This window comes from Rhinopithecus bieti, unplaced genomic scaffold (genome assembly GCF_001698545.2).
Source record: "Rhinopithecus bieti isolate Rb0 unplaced genomic scaffold, ASM169854v2 scaffold_48197, whole genome shotgun sequence".
Taxonomy (NCBI): domain Eukaryota; kingdom Metazoa; phylum Chordata; class Mammalia; order Primates; family Cercopithecidae; genus Rhinopithecus; species Rhinopithecus bieti.
This window is the reverse complement of record NW_016819410.1, coordinates 1,605,460-1,622,861: the sequence shown is the minus strand read 5'-3', so window position 1 is coordinate 1,622,861 and position 17,402 is coordinate 1,605,460. Positions and strand designations below refer to the sequence as shown.

The 17,402-nt window shown below is 37.8% G+C and overlaps 1 protein-coding gene across 1 annotated transcript in view; it reads left to right on the top strand.

Moving 5' to 3' along the window:
• Nucleotides 1–603: 603 nt before the first annotated feature.
• SNX16 (sorting nexin 16) overlaps nucleotides 604–17,402 on the top strand; it is a 45,686-nt gene continuing 28,887 nt past the window's right edge. The window contains 3 exon segments of the mRNA XM_017858969.1: nucleotides 604–920; nucleotides 2,946–3,416; nucleotides 13,467–13,553. Of these exon segments, the coding sequence (XP_017714458.1) occupies nucleotides 3,042–3,416; nucleotides 13,467–13,553 (462 nt within the window). The 5' untranslated portion in view covers nucleotides 604–920; nucleotides 2,946–3,041.

The following is a 17,402-nucleotide window of genomic DNA, read 5'->3' as shown; positions in this document are numbered from 1 at the left end:
AAGAACCTGGACGATTTGTAGTTAAGACCCTCCATGGGTAACACTGGGACTACACCAAAGCCTCAGAAATCATGGAATGATTTTTCAACCACATTATCTGATTCTAATGATGAAAAGACCTGTAGACCAGTCTGAATCTTGGAATTTGCCTATCAAAAAGCTCGGCTTTCCCGACTTCATAGGTCTTCAGAAGCGCATGTCTAACAAGGCTAATATTCCATCATCGGGATCAAATTGCTCACCAGGTAGTAAAAAGACACTACAGAATTTCAGGGGTTCTCTGCCAATGAGGACTTTTGAATTATGTAGAACGGATCAGCTACTAAGCAGTGTTCTATCTTCCTACTCTTCTAATCGATTGTCATCCCTTAAAGCGCTGCTAATTCTAGAAAACAATCTATAACCTGTTAGAACCAGCGCAAGCTGGTGATGACTACAAGTCCCATGATGCAAAGTATGAGCGCGGACCAATGTTGCTCGTAGTTCCTTCTGGGAATTGTAGTCTTCTAATCTCCTGTTTGGCAAACTAGGTATTGTAGCCTCCATTTCTCAGAATTTCGGTTGGAAAAGTAAGATAGTGCAGAGAATGTCGACTTCCTGCCACAAGATTACGTTTATCTTCGCTACCTGAGCGCCCGGCCAGACAACTCCAGTCGCGCCTCCGGTGGGCTGGCACCCTTGGCGTGACATCACTTCCGGCAGAGATGTCCCAAGTTCGGCCCCTCCTTCCACACGGCAGGGATCTCGGGCCGGGCAGCCGGGCAGAGACAGGCTGAGGCGGGGAGCAGCTGCTTTTGGGGCGGGGGTGTCACGTGAGGCTTCTCGCTGCTGAGGGAGGAGGTGAAAAGCGGCAGTTAAGGAGAGTCCGGTTTAACCGTCACCGTGAAGCGCGCTCGTTCGGGATCGCGGAGTGGGCTGAGGTAAGGACTGGGTCTTTACCTCAGGACAGGCGGTCGCTGTCCCGGGTTCTCGTTCGGGTGACACCTGCAACCTCGATGTCTGGCGGGCGCCGAGAGGCTCCGCGGGAGAGTGGAGAGGCGCCGCGGGAAGCCCAGCTACCTTCAGGCCACCGCCGACCCCACTGTGCGTCTGGGAGGCACTGGGCGCGCACCGGGCAGCGGAGGCGGGAGAGTCTGGGAGCCCGGGGAGCGGCGGGTCTCGCCGCCTGCAGTGTGGAAGACCCGTGGCCGGCGCGGACCCCGGCCTTACCTTCCGAGGGTCGAACTGTGCCGGGTATTTGCCTCTTTCCTCCCGCCCACGGGGTTGCTCGGAGTCGGGCCACTTCACCTGAGATTTTCCAGAGTGAGACTGAACTGGTCGTCCTGGGAGCAACTCCGCACCAGGGCAGAGGCGAAGACGCTGCTAATGAGCACAGCACGTTTTTTGTTTTGTTTTGTTTTGTTTTCAACGCTTGGGTAGCGCTCACATCTTCGGACGTCAGTGGTTGTATTCATATGCGACCTCCCCCAGCCAGGCGGCCTCAGGTAGAAGAGTGGCAAAGGCCAGGTCGATCCCTCGGACCTTCAGAAGGTTGAGATTTCAGACTTAACTTATTTCTGGGGAGGCCGTCAGGCGGAACTGAGGAGCGTGAATCAGCAGCTGAAGTTTCATAAATCTCCTAGAGAAGTTCATTATGAGTTAAAAATCTTTTTTTTTTTTTTTTTTTTTTTTTTTTCTTCTGAGATGGAGTTTCGCTCTTGTAGCCCAGGGTGGAGTGCAATGGCATGATCTCGGCTCACCGCAACCTCCACCTCCCGGGTTCAAGCCATTCTCCTGCTTCAGCCTCCCGAGTAGCTGGGGTTACGGGTGCGCGCCACCACGCCCAGCTAATTTTTGTATTTTTATTAGAGCCGGGGTTTCACCATGTTGTCCAGGCTAGCCAAGAACTCCTGACCTCAGGTGATCCACCCGCCTTGGCCTCCCAAAGTGCTGGGATTACAGGCGTGAGCCACCGCGCCCGGCCCAGAGTTAAAAATCTTATTTCAGCATCTTTCCAAGTCCAGGCGACTCATTTCTTACCTTTCCCACTAGTAGAGTTTCGTATGAAAAGTTGGGCAGTTATTGTTGTATGTAGTCTTGTCATTTTGTTGGTCTCTAGTTATTACAGTTTCTTATGAGTTTATTATTTAACAACGTAATAGCAAACCATTTCTTCTTTGTGTTATGATACTATTTTGACACAAGATATACTAGTCCTTTTGATAACAGATCCTTGAGTGTAAGTTATAAAGATTTAAATACCTTCAGTTTATCGCAGAGCAGCATTAGTGATGACCTGTAAGCTGTGAAGAACGGTTACACTTTTCACTATTTAATTTTGTTGCATATAAGTTTAATGTTCACTGGGTTTTATTTTAGTAACTTGACTAGGTGTATTTTTAGTCCTGGGTTCTATAAAATTATACTGTGTAGCATGTAAGCGTCTGGTTCATTGTTACTACTCTGTGTAAGTTTTTGTAGTTTCACTAATTAAATTGAAAGATAATGTGAATAGATTTCCTCCCTTTATGATTAAATCCAGAGGTAATGTAAATAGTTTTCCTCCTTTTCTTCTCTTTTTCTCTCTTGTACTGAAATGTAATACTGTCAGGATGATAAGCATGGAATAAAGCTTCAGAAGGGTCTTTACCAATCTTTCTCCTACCAGATGGAGATGATGAAATCAGGTTAAAATGAACATTACAGAAATACTTCACAGGGGAATAAAGTAGGGGGAAAAGGGATAACATGTAACATGGGGTCAAGAAAAAAGAGTGTGAAGCAGTTTTGCTCTCTCTACCTTGCAAATAGGAGACCTTAAAGACAACTGGAATTAAAAGAAGGGGTTTGAGGTATGTTTTCATTCCAAATAAAATAGAGTGTCGTAAAATTGAAAAGAACATTTTTCTTTTGGATCCTGCTGCAGATTAAAGACTAATCTTTTAATATGTCCTTTTCATTTTTAGATAGTGAATTCCTAAGAAGAAAATAATGAATTGCATATTAGTTGTTCTCTAAGTGGACTCAACAGTGTGCAAGCTTGTTGCAAAAGCCAAGAGAAGATGGCAACTCCTTATGTCCCAGTTCCTATGCCCATAGGAAACTCTGCTTCCAGTTTTACGACCAACAGAAATCAAAGAAGTTCTTCTTTTGGCAGTGTCTCAACAAGCTCAAACTCTTCTAAAGGCCAGTTAGAAGACGCCAATATGGGTAATTTTAAACAGACAAGTGTTCCTGATCAAATGGATAATACTTCACCTGTCTGTAGCAGTCCCCTCATTAGGACTAAATTTACAGGTACAGCTTCTTCCATTGAGTATTCTACTAGACCAAGAGAAACTGAAGAGCAAAATCCGGCAACAGTGATTTGGGAAGATAGACCATCTACACCTACTATACTGGGTTATGAAGTGATGGAAGAAAGAGCTAAATTTACTGTAAGTATTGACTTCTGCTGTGTACCAGTACAAAGCGACAGATTGGCTAATCTGTGTGTTTAAACCAGTGTTAAATTAATGTAAACCTGTACTTATAATTTCTTGAATATGAAATTCTAATGGTTTTTACACCACTGAATTCTATCATGTTGTTGTAAACTTTTGCTTTACTTTAATAAATTTTCACAAACCAGACACACCTATGTAACTATTAATAGCACATAAATCAAGGAAAAGGACGTTACTAGAATCTTAAATGCTCTGGGTTCTCTGCCAGTCAGGACCCATTCACCCGATACTTTTGTATAGCCTAGATTAATTTTGCCTATTTTTGTACTTTATCTAAATGGAGTTACATACTCTTTTTGCATCTGGTCTCTTTTCTTTAGCATTGCCAAATTACATGCCCAGCTTTAAAAGATATTGATGAAAAGTGTTTCAGAATGGTTGTGTACTGATTTATACTCCTAAAAGCAAGATATAAGAGTTCCAGTTGATCCATAGCATCCTCGCATGTGATATTTTAACATTTTTATCATTTCAGCTGTTCTCATGGGTATAGAGTAATTGGTTGTGGTTTTTGAATTTTCTTAATGACTAATTAAATTGGATTTTAAAAAAATTTTTTTGGCTGTTTGGATATTCTCTCGTGAAATATCTGTGCATGATTTTTGTTCGTTTTTCTTTTGCGAAGTCTCCCTTATGATTTGTAGTTTTCTACGCATTTTGGATATTTTTTTTCAGATAATGTATTGTGACTGTCCTTCTCACTCTGGCTTGCCTTTTCAATTCCTTGATAATACCTTTGATAAACAAAAGTTCTTAATTTTAATTTGGTTTGATTTGTTAATTTTTTTAATGGCTATCACATTTTGAAATCTTTGCCTACTCCAAGGTTACAAAGATATTGTCCTTTGTTTTCTTCTAAAATCTTTACTGTTGAGCCTTTCACATTTAGGTTTGTAAACCACTGGAATTGATTTTTGTCCATGGTGTGAGATGAGGGTCAAGTATTTTTTTTTTTTTCCCAGATGGGATCAATTAATCAGACTTATTTAAAAGACCTCTTTCTCCTCTTCATTTTCAGTGTTGTCTGTGTCATAAATCATGTGACCATAAATGCATGGGTCTGCTTCTGTGTTCTGTTTTTCCATCCTTTACTAATTTCACACTGTCTTAATTAGTAAAATCTTGTAATAGGTCTTGATATCTAGCAGTGTAAGTACTCTAGCTTTTTTCTTCAGGATGGCCTTGGCTATTCTTGGCCCTTTGCATTGAGATTTTGTTAGATCTATAGATTAATCTGGGGAGAACTGACATCTTTACAATACTGAGTTTTTAAATCTATGAACCTCATCCATTGATATAAGGCTTTAATTTTTTCTAGTAATGTTTTGTTGTTTCTGGTGCAGGATTCTTACATCTTTCGGTTAGATTTGTTTCAGATTATGGATGTTGTTTGATGTTCTTGTGAGAGACATCTATTTTTGTTTTCTATTTACTGCTATTTTATATATTTTGACCTTTTATGTTTATGTATCCAGCAACCTTGCTTAACTCACTTATTAACTCAAAAGGTTTACTTTTTTGGTAAGAGTTTGTTCCTTTAATAAAGTTTAATGTTTACTTCAATATTTCCTGCTGCAAATTTATGACAGGATAGGATGACCTCCAAGGAAAAATTGTTGACATAATTTATGAAGAGGCAGTCTTTAAAATTATCATAAGACCGTGATATAGGAAATCTGCAGGGAACTCTCTCTCTTTTTTTTAGAAAATTTTTAGAAATTATAATAAACTGATGGCCAATTTCCTGAATTAAGGAATAGGCATTTAGTGAGTTGATACTATGGTCTAAATGTGTGTTCCTTCAAAATTCATATGTTGAAACCTAACCTTCAAGGTGATAGTGTTAAGAGATGGAGCTTTTGGAAGCCGGTAGGTCATGGGAGCAGAGCCCCCATAAATAGGATTAGGACCCTTAAAAAGACGCCCCAGAGAGCTTTCGTGTCCTTTCCACATGTGAGGGCATAGCTATAAGGCACCATCTATAAACCAGAAAGCAGGCCCTCTCCAGATACCAAATCTGTTACTGTCTTGATCTTGGACTTCTCAGACTCTAGAACTTTGAGAAATAAATTTCTGTTGTTTACAGGCTACCGAATTTGTGGTATTTTGTTATAACAGACCTAACAGACTAAGACAGATGATATGTGTGAAGATGCAGGTATGTGACCAAATACAAGGTGGTGTTATACAAAACATTTCAAGAGACTGGAGAGGAGGAAGTAAATGACAGACAGACATGAAATTAGTCATATTCATTTATTTATTAACTCAACTTTTTTTTAAATTACCTATTATGCCTCAGGCACTGTTCTGGGTAGTAGTGGTACAGCGATTTGAATGAAAGCATGGTAAGTAAGTAAATAACAAGACACCTGATATGTCACATGGTGATAAGCACTATTGAGAGAAATAAAATAGAGAAGAAAGAAAGGGAGTTTCCTCAGATCTGGGGTTGGGATTTAAATAGTACTGTCAGTCGTGGCCTCACAAAAAAGATGTTAGTACTAACAGGGATTGAGCCATGAGAATGTGTTTTCAGCACAGATGGGACAACTACAAAGATCCTTGTGGCTGACAGCAGAGTAAGCTGTGGGAGGTGTAGGGAATGAGATGACAGGCAGGGAAGTGTGGCACACAGATCACATAGGGAATGAGGCACTGTAAAGTCTTTGGATTTTACTCTGCATGAGATGGGAATCTTTGAAAAGGTTTTTAAAACAAGAGTCATGTGATCTGACTTAATGTTTTAAAAAGTTCCTTCTGGCTACTGAATTGAGACTGGTTTGGTCGAGATGGAGAACAGTCAAAGCAGGAAGCAGTTAATAGGTTCTTGTAGCAATCCAAGGGAGACATGATGGTATTGTGAACTGGGGTGGTGGAGGAGGTCCTGAGAAGTGATCAGTTTCTGGATCTATTTTAAATGTAGAACCAGCAATATTTCCTAATGATTTGGAAGTGGAGTGTGGAAGAAAGAGAAGTCAAAGATGACTTCAAAAGTTTTGGCCTAAGCAATGGGAAGAATATGGCTGCCATTTAATTAAATGACAGGTTTTGAGGGGATGATCAAGATTTGTTTTTAGATATGCTAAATTTGATATGTCTGTTTGACATTGAAATGGAGATGTTACATGTGTTAATGTGTACACATATATATGTATTGTGTGTGTGTATACACATAAGCTGAGTTTAAGGGAGTGGTATGAGCTGGAGATACAAGCTTGATAATGTTAGGTTTGTAAAATAATTTTTTCTAGATGTAGTCTTTTGAATTGATCTCATAACTAAAAAAGTATTAGGACTCACTGTTGATCTGATAATATATAAAGTGTCTAGTCTTTAAAAGGATGTTTAAAGACAAAAATTGACTAGGATGGGTAGTGAGTAGGATTGGGAAGGAAGCATGCTGTAGACCTCTTTGGTAATGTTTTGTTTCTTGCTCACTGCTTTGGCTGTGTCCCCACCTAAATCTCATCTTTAATTCTCATGTGTTGTGGGAGGGACCTGGTGGGAGGTAATTAGGAAGTATAGCTAACTTCCTTTTGATTTTACAAGCTGATGGGCAGAAAGGAATTACCTTGTCTTGGATGAGGGGCAAGGGTCTTTCCCTTGGGGCAGGTCTTTCCCATACTGTTCTTGTGATAGTGAATAAGTCTCATGAGATCTGATGGTTTTAAAAATGGGAGTCTCCCTGCACAAGCTGTCTTCTCTTGTCTGCCACCATGTGAAACTTGCCTTTCACCTTCCATCATGATTATGAGGCCTCCCAGCCATGTGGAACTATAAGTCCAATAAACCTCTTTCTTTTGTAAATTGCCCAGTCTCATGTATGTCTTTATCACCAGTGTGAAAACGGACTAATACAGTAAGTTGGTACCAGTAGAGTGGGGCGCTGCTAAAAAGATACCCGAAAATATGGAAGCGACTTTGGAACTTGGAACAGTTTGGAGGGCTCAGAAGAAGACAGGAAAATGTGGGAAAGTTTGGAGCTTCCTAGGGACTTGTTGAATGGCTTTTCCCAAAATGCTGATAGTGATATGAACAATAAAGTCCAGGCTGAGGTAGTCTCAGTTACAGATGAGGAACTTGTTGGGAAATGGAGCAAAGGTAACTCTTGTTATGTTTTAGCAAAGAAACTGGAGGCATTTTACCCCTGCCGTAGAGTTTTGTGGAACTTTGAACTTGAGAAGGATGATTTAGGGAAGAAATTTCTAAGCAGCAAAGCATTCAAGAGGTGACTTGAGTGCTACTAAAGGCATTCAGTTTTATAAGGGAAGCAGAGCATAAAAGTTTAGAAAATGTACAGCCTGACAGTGCAAAAGAAAGTAAAATCCCATTTTCTGAGGAGAAATTCAAGCTGGCTATAGAAATTTGCATAAGTAATAAGGAGCCCAATGTTAATCCCCAAGACAATCGGGAAAATGTCTCCAGGGTATATGAGAGGTCTTCATGGCAGCCCCTCCCATCACAAGCCCAAAGGCCTAGGAGGAAAAAGTGGTTTTGTGGACTGGGCCCAGGGTCCCTGTGCTGTGTGCAGCCTAGAAGGCTTGGTGCCCTGCGTCCCCGCTGCTCCAGCCGTGGCTGAAAGGGGCCAAGATAGAGCTCAGGCCATGGCTTCAGAGGGTGCAATCCCCAAGCCTTGGCAGCTGCTACATAGTGTTGAGCCTGCAAGTGCACAGAAGTCAAGAATTGAGGTTTGAGAACCTCTGCCTAGATTTCAGACGATATATGGAAATACCTGGATGCCCAGACAGAAGTTTGCTATAGGGGTGGGACCCTCATGAAGAACCTCTGCTAGGGCTGTGTGGTAGGAAAATGTGGGGTCAGAGCACCCATACAGAGTCCATACTGGAGGCACTGCCTAGTGGAGCTGTGAGAAGAGGGCCATCGTCCTCCAGATCCTAGAATGGTAGATCCACCAACAGCTTGCACTGTGCACCTAGAAAAGCCACAGCTTATAAAAGCAGTCAGGAGGAGGGCTATACCCTGCAAAGCTACAGGGGTGGAACTGCCCAAGGCCATTGGAGCCCACCTCTTGCATCAGCATGACCTGGACATGAATGAGACGTGGAGTCAAAGGAGGATATTTTGGAGCTTTCAGATTGACTGACCCACTGAATTTCAGGCTTGCATTGGGCCTGTAGCCCCTTTGTTTTGGCCAGTTTCTCCCACTCGGAATGCCTGTATTTACCCAATGCCTGTACCCCCATTGTTTCTAGGAAGTAACTGGCTTGCTTTTGATTTTACGGACTCATAGGCAGAAGGGACTTCTTGTCTCGTATGAGACTTTGGACTGTGGACTTTTGAGTTAATGCTGAAATGAGTTAAGAATTTGGGGGACTGTCGGGAAGGCATGATTGGTTTTGAAATGTGAGGACATGAGATTTGGGAGGGGCCAGGGGCAGAATAATATGGTTTGGCTATGTCCCCACCCAAACCACATCTTGAGTTCCCACATGTTGTGGGAGGGACCCAGTGGGAGGTAATTGAACAATGGGAGCAGGTCTTTCCCATGCTGTTCTTGTGACAGTCTCATGAGATCTGATGGTTTTAGAAATGGGAATCTCCCTTCACAAACTCTCTTCTTTTGTCTGCTGCCATGTGAGATGTGCCTTCACTTTCTGCCATGATTATAAGGCCTCCCCAGCCACATGGAACTGTAAGTCCAGTAAACCTCTTTCTTTTGTAAATTGCCCCATCTCAGGTATGTCTTTATCAGCAGCATGAAATGGATTAATACACTCATGGTACTAGTTACATAGGTGTGTTCATTTTGTGAAAACTTCTCAAGTTGTATGCTTATGAATTGCATACTTTTTTGTATATATTTTGTAATTCAAAAACAACTACATTAAAATAAAAACAGTAAAAGAATACATATGAAGCTTCAAGTAAAGAGTAGAAACAACAGTTATTGGAATATAGAGAAGGGAATGATCAGTACTGTTCATAAAGTTTTCATTGAAAGCACTACTCAAACAAGCAGAAAGAGCACTTTCTGGGAGAGATAAAACACAAAAGTCTGTACTTTATCTTGCCTAGAGAAACAGGGGTATTCAGTGGCCACAGTGGAGAGTAACTTATTTAGAAGGGGGAGTTCATTTTCTAAGACAAATAAATAAAGTCAGTATGTATTATTTGTAGATAAACCTAATTATTATATGAAATGCATTTTTGTGCTGTATCAGTCATTCATACTCAAAAGTTTTAAAAGACTTCTCTCTTCTTTTAATGAGTGACTACTAAAAAGAATTTCTTTTGTATCCCCATTGCAACTTTTTTAGATCAGAACCTTCTGCTGACTTTAAAGAGTATCCAAATAATCTTGTTTCCCACCCTTATATGTTACAAAGATAAATTGCTTATTTTTTTTACTTCAAAGCTAAATGATTAATCCTTAACTCCTTCTTATTCTCCCCTGCATAGCTAAAAGAGAAGTTTGTATGGGAGAAAAATCAAAGGATAAGGACAATCTGTAGTCCCTAACTAATGAGTTATCTTTAGGGCAGCACTGTCCAATAGAAGTATAATGTGAGCCATAATTGTGAATCACATCTGTAATTTTAAATTTCTTAGGAGCCACATTAAAAACAAAAGAAATAGGTGAAATTATTTTATTAATATATCTTATTCAACCAAATATGTCCAAAATATTATTTTAACATGTAGTTAGTATTAGACCATTTTAATAAATGCCATTTACATCTTTTTTCACATTAAATCTTTGAAATTCAATGTATATATTGCACTCTCAGCACGTTAGTTTTGACTAGTGACACATTGAATGCTCAATTGCCATGTGTGACCAAAAGTGCAGCCCTAGAGCTACACTTGGAAATTACTGGACAGCAAATGTCCAGGAAAGAAGTTACTTTTTTAAAGAGATTTTCTTATCCAGCAGATAGTTATTGAATATCTCGTATGTGCCTATATCTAGTTTAGTGCAAAATACCGTATCAAAAACTACTAGATGTTTCTCTGAGATTCTATCATAAATAACACTTTCTCATAATACGTTCTAAAATTATGCTTATAAAAAATAGAATCCACTTTTTTCTTAAGCACTTTTAAAAATATATTGACTTGCTTCAAGTTTTTCTGTTCAGTAGCCTACATAATTGTACATAATTACAAAAATGTAAATTTTATTCAATTGGGGTTTTTTGGTATTTCAAGCTTATATTTTGCCCTTTTTTACAATAATTTCAACTTTCATTCTAGATTCAAGGGTTACATGCGCAGGTTTATTACATAGGTATATTGCGTGATGCTGAGGTTTGAAATACTAGTGAACCCTTCACCCAAGTAGTGAGCATAATACCCAACAGTTTTTCAACTCATTCCCCTCTCATCCTCCCAACTAAGAGTCCCCAGTGTCTATTGTTGCTATCTTTATGTCCATGAGTACCCAATATTTACCTCCCACTTATAAGTGAGAACATTATGTATTTGGTTTTCTGTTCCTGCATTAATTCGCTTAGGATAATGGCCTATACCTCCATACGTGTTCCTGCAAAGGACATGATTTCATTCTTTTATATGGCTGCATAGTATTCCATGGTGTATATGTACCATATTTTCTTTTTCAAATCCATTAGTTTTCCATGGTGTGTATGTACCGTATTTTCTTTATCAAATCCATCTTTGATGGACAACTAGAATGATTCCATGTCTTTGCTATTGTGAGTAGTTCCTGCAGTGAACATGCAAGTGCGTGTATCTTTTTGGTAGAACAATTTATTTTCTTTTTGGTGTATACCCAGGAATGGGACTACTTTGTCAAATGGGAGTTCTGTTTTAAGTTCTTTGAGAAATCTCCAAACTGCTTTCCACAGTGGCTGAATTAAGTTACAATTCCACCAACAGTGTATAAGTGTCCTCTTTTCTCCATAACATCAATATCTGTTGTGATAATGACTGATAGCCATTCTGACTTCTGTGAAATGGTATCTCACTGTGGTTTTGATTTACATTTTTCTGATGAGTAGTATTGTTGAACATTTTTTAATGTTTCCTGGCTGTTTGTATGTCTTTTAAGAAGTGTCTGTTCATGTCTTTTGCCTACTTTTAATGAGGTTATTTGTTGAATTGTTAAAGTTATTTTATTTTATTTTATTTTATTTTTTTTTTTTTTGACGGAATCTCACTCTGTCACTCACTTGAGTGCAGTAGTGTGATCTTGGCTCACTGCGACCTCTGCCTCCTAGGTTCAAGCAATTCTCCCATCTCAGCCTCCCAAGTAGCTGGGATTACAGGCACCCACCACATCTGGCTAATTTTTGTATTTTTATTAGAGGCGGAGTTTCACCATACCATGTTGGCCAGTCTGGTCTCAAACCCCTGACCTCAAGTGACCCACCTGCCTCGGCCTCCCAAAGAGCTGAGATTACAGGCGTGAGCCACTGTGCCCAGCCTTGAATTGTTTATGCTCCTTGTGGATTCTGGATATTAGACCTTTCTCAGATACATAGTTTACAAATATTTTCTCCCATTCTGTAGGTTATCTCTTTACTCCATTGATAGTTTTTTTGCTGTGTAGAAACTGTTTATTTTAATTAGATCAATTTTTGTTTTTGTTGCAATTGCTCTTGAGAACTTAGTCATAAATTCTTTCCCAAGGCCAACGTCCAGAATGGTGTTTCCTAGGTTTTCTTCTGGGTTTCTTACAGTTTGTGACCTTACCTTTAAATCTTTAATCCATACTGAGTTAGTTTTTATATATAGTGAAAGATAGAGCTCTGCTTTCATTTTTCTGCGTAGAGCTAGCCAGTTATCCAAGTCCTATTTATTGAACAGGGGATCCTTTCCCTGTTCCTTACTTTTGTCAACTTTGTCAGAGATCAGATGGCTGTAGGTGTGCAGTTTTATTCCTGGGTTCTCTATTCTCTTCCATTGGTTTATATGTCTGTATTTGTACCAGTACCATGCTGTTTTGGTTATTGTAGCCTTATAGTACAATTTGAAATCAGGTAATATGATGCCACTGGCTTTGTTCTTTTCACTTAGGATTGCTTTGGCTGTTTCAGCTCTTTTTTGGTGCCGTGTGGATTTTAGAGTAGTTTTTTTTCTAATTCTGTGGAGAATGATGTTGGTAGTTTGATAGGAATACTGTTGAATCTGTAGACTGCTCTGGGCAGTGTGGCTATTTTAACAATATTGATTCTTCCAATTCATGAGCATGGGATGTTCTTCTGTTTCTTTGTGTTGTCTGTGATTTCTTTCAGCAATGTTTTGTAGTTCTCCTTGTAGAGATCTTTCCCCTTCATGATTAGATGTATTCCTAGGTGTTTGTGTGTGTATGTGTGGCTACTGTAAATGGGACTGCATTCTTGATTTGGCTCTCAGCTTGAATGTTATAGGTATATGGAAATGCTGTTCATTTTTAAACATTGATTTTATAGCCTGAAACTTTACTGAAGTCCTTTATCAGTTCCGGGAAACTTTTGGCAGAGTCTTTAGGATTTTCTAGGCATAGAATCACATAGTTTGACCTCTTTTTTTCCTATTTGGATGCCTTTTATTTGTATCTTTGGCCTGATTGCTGTGGCTAGGACTTCCATATTTTATTCTTGACAATAAAAACATTACACTTATTTGAAAACTTTGCTTGAAGTTTTTAAGTTTAAACATTGTGTAGAACAAAAGTGGCTATTTTTCATAGCTTCTTCAGGTGTAATTCCTTTATCAATTTTAGAATATGTTGACATAAATCATGTTTTGGAAGCTGATGAGTTTATTGTTATTGTGCACAGAAAAAGCATTTTGTCTCAAATCTGTTATATTTATATACCTAAGGAAAAAATCTGGCTTTTGGTGCTTGCATTGATTATTTGTACTTTTGATGATTTAAATGATTTTTGATATTTTTTACGTAATAATTGTTATAGACTGGGTTATCAAGTAAAAGTTTTAAAATATTTGGCTTGAATTTTAAATATCTTTACTTCTATATTTCTCTCTGTCTCTTTTTCTTCCTATGCATAGGTGTACAAAATACTAGTAAAGAAAACCCCAGAAGAAAGCTGGGTAGTTTTCAGAAGATACACTGACTTCTCTAGGCTTAATGACAAAGTAAGTACTATAATAAATCCAAACTAACATTTCACGTTTTGAATTCTTTTCTATTTCCTATCTTCTGTTATATTTCTTTCTTCTTTATTAATTGGTCAATCAAATCCTTTCTAATTCCATCCAAGAAAATTAAATTTTTAAATAAATTTAAAAAAATTTTTAGTAATAAAATATGAAACTTTAAAATTGCCACAGAAATATAAATATCTTTGAGTTTGAAAAAGATGTGATAAGACCTTTTGAATTATTATAAAATTATATATGTCTATAAGATAATGAACAAAAACATATTTAACACATTATATTAGTTTCTTATTACTGCATAATAAATTACCATAAACTTTGTTGCTTAAAATAATACCTGTTTATTATTTAGTTTTTTGGGTGGGTTCAGCTGTGTTTATTGCTTAGCATCAAGCACGGTCAAAATCAAGCTGTTAGCTGTGCTGGGCACTTATATGGAGGCTCTGGGGAAGAATTACCTTCCAAGCTTATTCAGGTTGTTGGCAGAATTTAGTTTCTTGAAGTTGTAGGGCCAAAGTTTCTGTTTCCTGGCTGATTGTCAGCCAAAAACCATTCGTAGTTTATCATAGAGTGCCCTCCAGTCCTTGCACATAGCCCCTCCATCTTCAAAGCCAGCAGCAGTGAGCCAAGTTCTTCCTGTGCTTGGAAGCTCTCCAGCTTTCTTCTCTGCCACCAACTAGAGAAAACAGTCTAAAGTAGTCATGTGGTAAGATAAAGCTCACCCAGGTAATCTTCCTATCTTAAAGTCAATTGATTAGTAACCTTAATTACAGCTGCAAAATCCCTTTTTCTATGTAACATAATAAAATCACACAAGTAATACCAGAGGCAAAGGTCATGGAACATCTAGAATTCTGTCTACTGTGCATACGAAACGGAATAAGAAACCTCAGTGTGTTAAGAACCCTTAAAACTAAATTAGGAAAGTGAACCCCAGAGTAAAACATGCAATGAACAGTATGAGCAGGATAATTCACAGAAGAAATATAAATGACCAATAAACCTAGAAAACACTTAATATCACAGATACTCCAAGAAAAGGAAATTAAGACACTGTTTTTCACCTGTCAAGCTGACCGATATTTAAATGATAATACCCAGTGTTAGAAGTATGAATCTTCCTAGAGGACACCCAAAAGTTTTGCATAATTTAACATTATAATCACATTTCTAGGATTTATCCTATATAAGTAGTCATAAACATGGGAAATATTTAGCTTTAAGGACACTTACCTCAATGTTTTGTATATTGTTTCGTTTATCTATGTTTTACTTTGTTTTTAGTAGTTAAAAGTTGGAAGCAACCTAAATATCTCAAAGTGAAGAATTAAGTAAATTATTATTAGAATATAATAGCAAAAGAAGAGTTGCCTTGTCCCCAGAGCTAGAGAAAATTTAGATGGGGCAATAGGCAGAGAGTGTGATATTTTGGAAGCCAAGTGAAAAATCATTTATCTAAAAGGAGCAAGCCGTTATGCTTTTGAGAGGCCAAGTAAGATGATCTTAGAACATGCAGAAATGACTCTCCAATTTTGACAGGTGTTTAATAAGAAAGTTTTACTGGTCCTGTTCTCTCCCATTTGCCACTTTTCCTTTCCTCCTTCTTTGGACTCCTTGAAACTTTAAAGTTAGTATATTTTTATAGTGTTTGGTGATGGGAAACCTATGTAACTTTGTAGTTATTTAGCTGCCAAATTTTCTGCCACTCTAAAACCTCAGTTAAAATGAAAAGGTAAAATATAGAATGCTAAAGTATTTTGTCCATTTTAAGTTTTGGTTAAGATGCTTTCTTGTAATATGCCAAAATAAAGTGTTATTTCTAATGCATACCTACAATTATATATGTATTTTATTTACTGTTCCTGAGCTTCATATATTATACCAATGAATTTAAAATTTTTAATCCTGTACTTCTGTTAATTTTTTGAAATGACTAAATAAACAGAAAGATAAAAGCAATTCATGAAGTTACCTGATAGTTAAGTGGAATACTTAGCTTTTAATGAAATTATTACAATTTTTATCATGCAGACTGATTTCAAACAGTTTCATTGTAGACCTATTTAACCCTATATGACATTATTTTTCTTTTCAGACTCCACTGTTATTTAGTGTTTACTTCCTATTATCTCTTTAGTTTTCATCTTTATTGCTGAAATGCTTTCTTAGGCAAGCTAAAATTTAGATAAATCTTTTTGAAAAAAGATGATAGGAGTTTAATTTAAATTTAGTAAATATCTCCTTGATCCTCCAAGATGGGCATTTAAAATTAACAAGTGTTTATGTTGGTGTTATAGGTATCAGAAAGAGCTCTACCCGTCACTTGCTTTTACTTGCAATATTTTTTAAAAGTATGTCAAACACCAAGAGGCACACAGTTTAAATTGTAATTATTATTGATATAATTGTAAAAAATAAAAGCTTAGGATCTTTCATTTTATAAAATCAATCATGAAGTATTTATGAAATGAGTAGATTGAGTTCAGAATTGTGCTAGGAATTTGGAGTTACTCTTATGTAGAAACTATATAGATGTGACTAACTTTAAGGAATTTACATTTCGCAGTTATATAGTTGTGAAGTAAAAATAGCTAATTGGTGATACAAACATTATTGAACATAACTAAAATAACACTGCTTAGAAAAAGAATGTTTATATAGAACATTAATATTTTCTTTTTGTTTTATTTTTATTTCCTGGGTTATGGTCTGACTTCAGCTTCTCTGGGAGTGATAAAAGCCTCTGCTGAGGAAGTGAGAGGACAAAGTCATGAGCAAATTCTGAAATGCACAGGGCTTATCAGAGTTGGGGCAACCAGGCAGTGTTTTAGGGTGGGCTGGGAGATGTATTGATTGTAGAAATATGGCCATAAGAAGTGAGTTTTTCTCTAAATTCTATTTAAAATTTAAGCTCAATATTTCTACTTCCAGGTTACAGCAGTAGGACAAAGCTGAACATTTCTGTGAGGTAAAATTACTGTTCTCAGTTGCTTCCAGGCAGCAGAGCTTAGGGAGGAGAGAGCAGGACCTTACCAACTCATTGTCAAGACATTCCAGGTTCATATAAAAAGTCCATGGCAGAATCAACCAGGCATTCAGTCCTCACATTAAAAACAAGTTCAGTGATATTCTTCCACATGTCTGTCTCTTGAGTCATGCTGCTCTCTCTTAAACTGATCTGCCCACCATATGAGCTTCATAAGTGGCATCCTGAGATTGCCTTTCACTGTCTTTGTGGTGATTTTTTTTCATTTCTCTCCTTTGTTGGATCTTGTTTTCTGTATCCCTTATCTTCCTCTTCTTGAATTACCCAATTGTGGGACAACTCCTTTTCTGCGGACAGTTTTTTAAGGGGGGAAAAATCTAACCATTTAAATTATAAAGCTTAAAATTAATAAAAAGACTATTTTCATTTCCCTCGTGACTTTTGTCATTTTATTTTCTTTCCAGATACATTAAATAACAAAGCTCCAAGGCCATAAATATCTAGTTACATCTTGAAATCAAATTAAAGTTTTTAGTTATCTAAGTTACTCTGTAGTTTTTGCCCTATTTATTTTATCTTCACATGTATATAGAAATATAGACAGACGGCCAGGCGCGGTGGCTCAAGCCTGTAATCCCAGCACTTTGGGAGGCTGAGACAGGCGGATCACGAGGTCAGGAGATCGAGACCATCGTGGCTAACACAGTGAAACCCCGTCTCTACTAAAAAAATACAAAAAAAAAAAAAGAAATATAGACAGAATGTTATAATTTTCCATTTTCCACTATTTTATCCAGTGCATTTTCCTTTGTAGTTATGATATTCATTTTATATTTAAG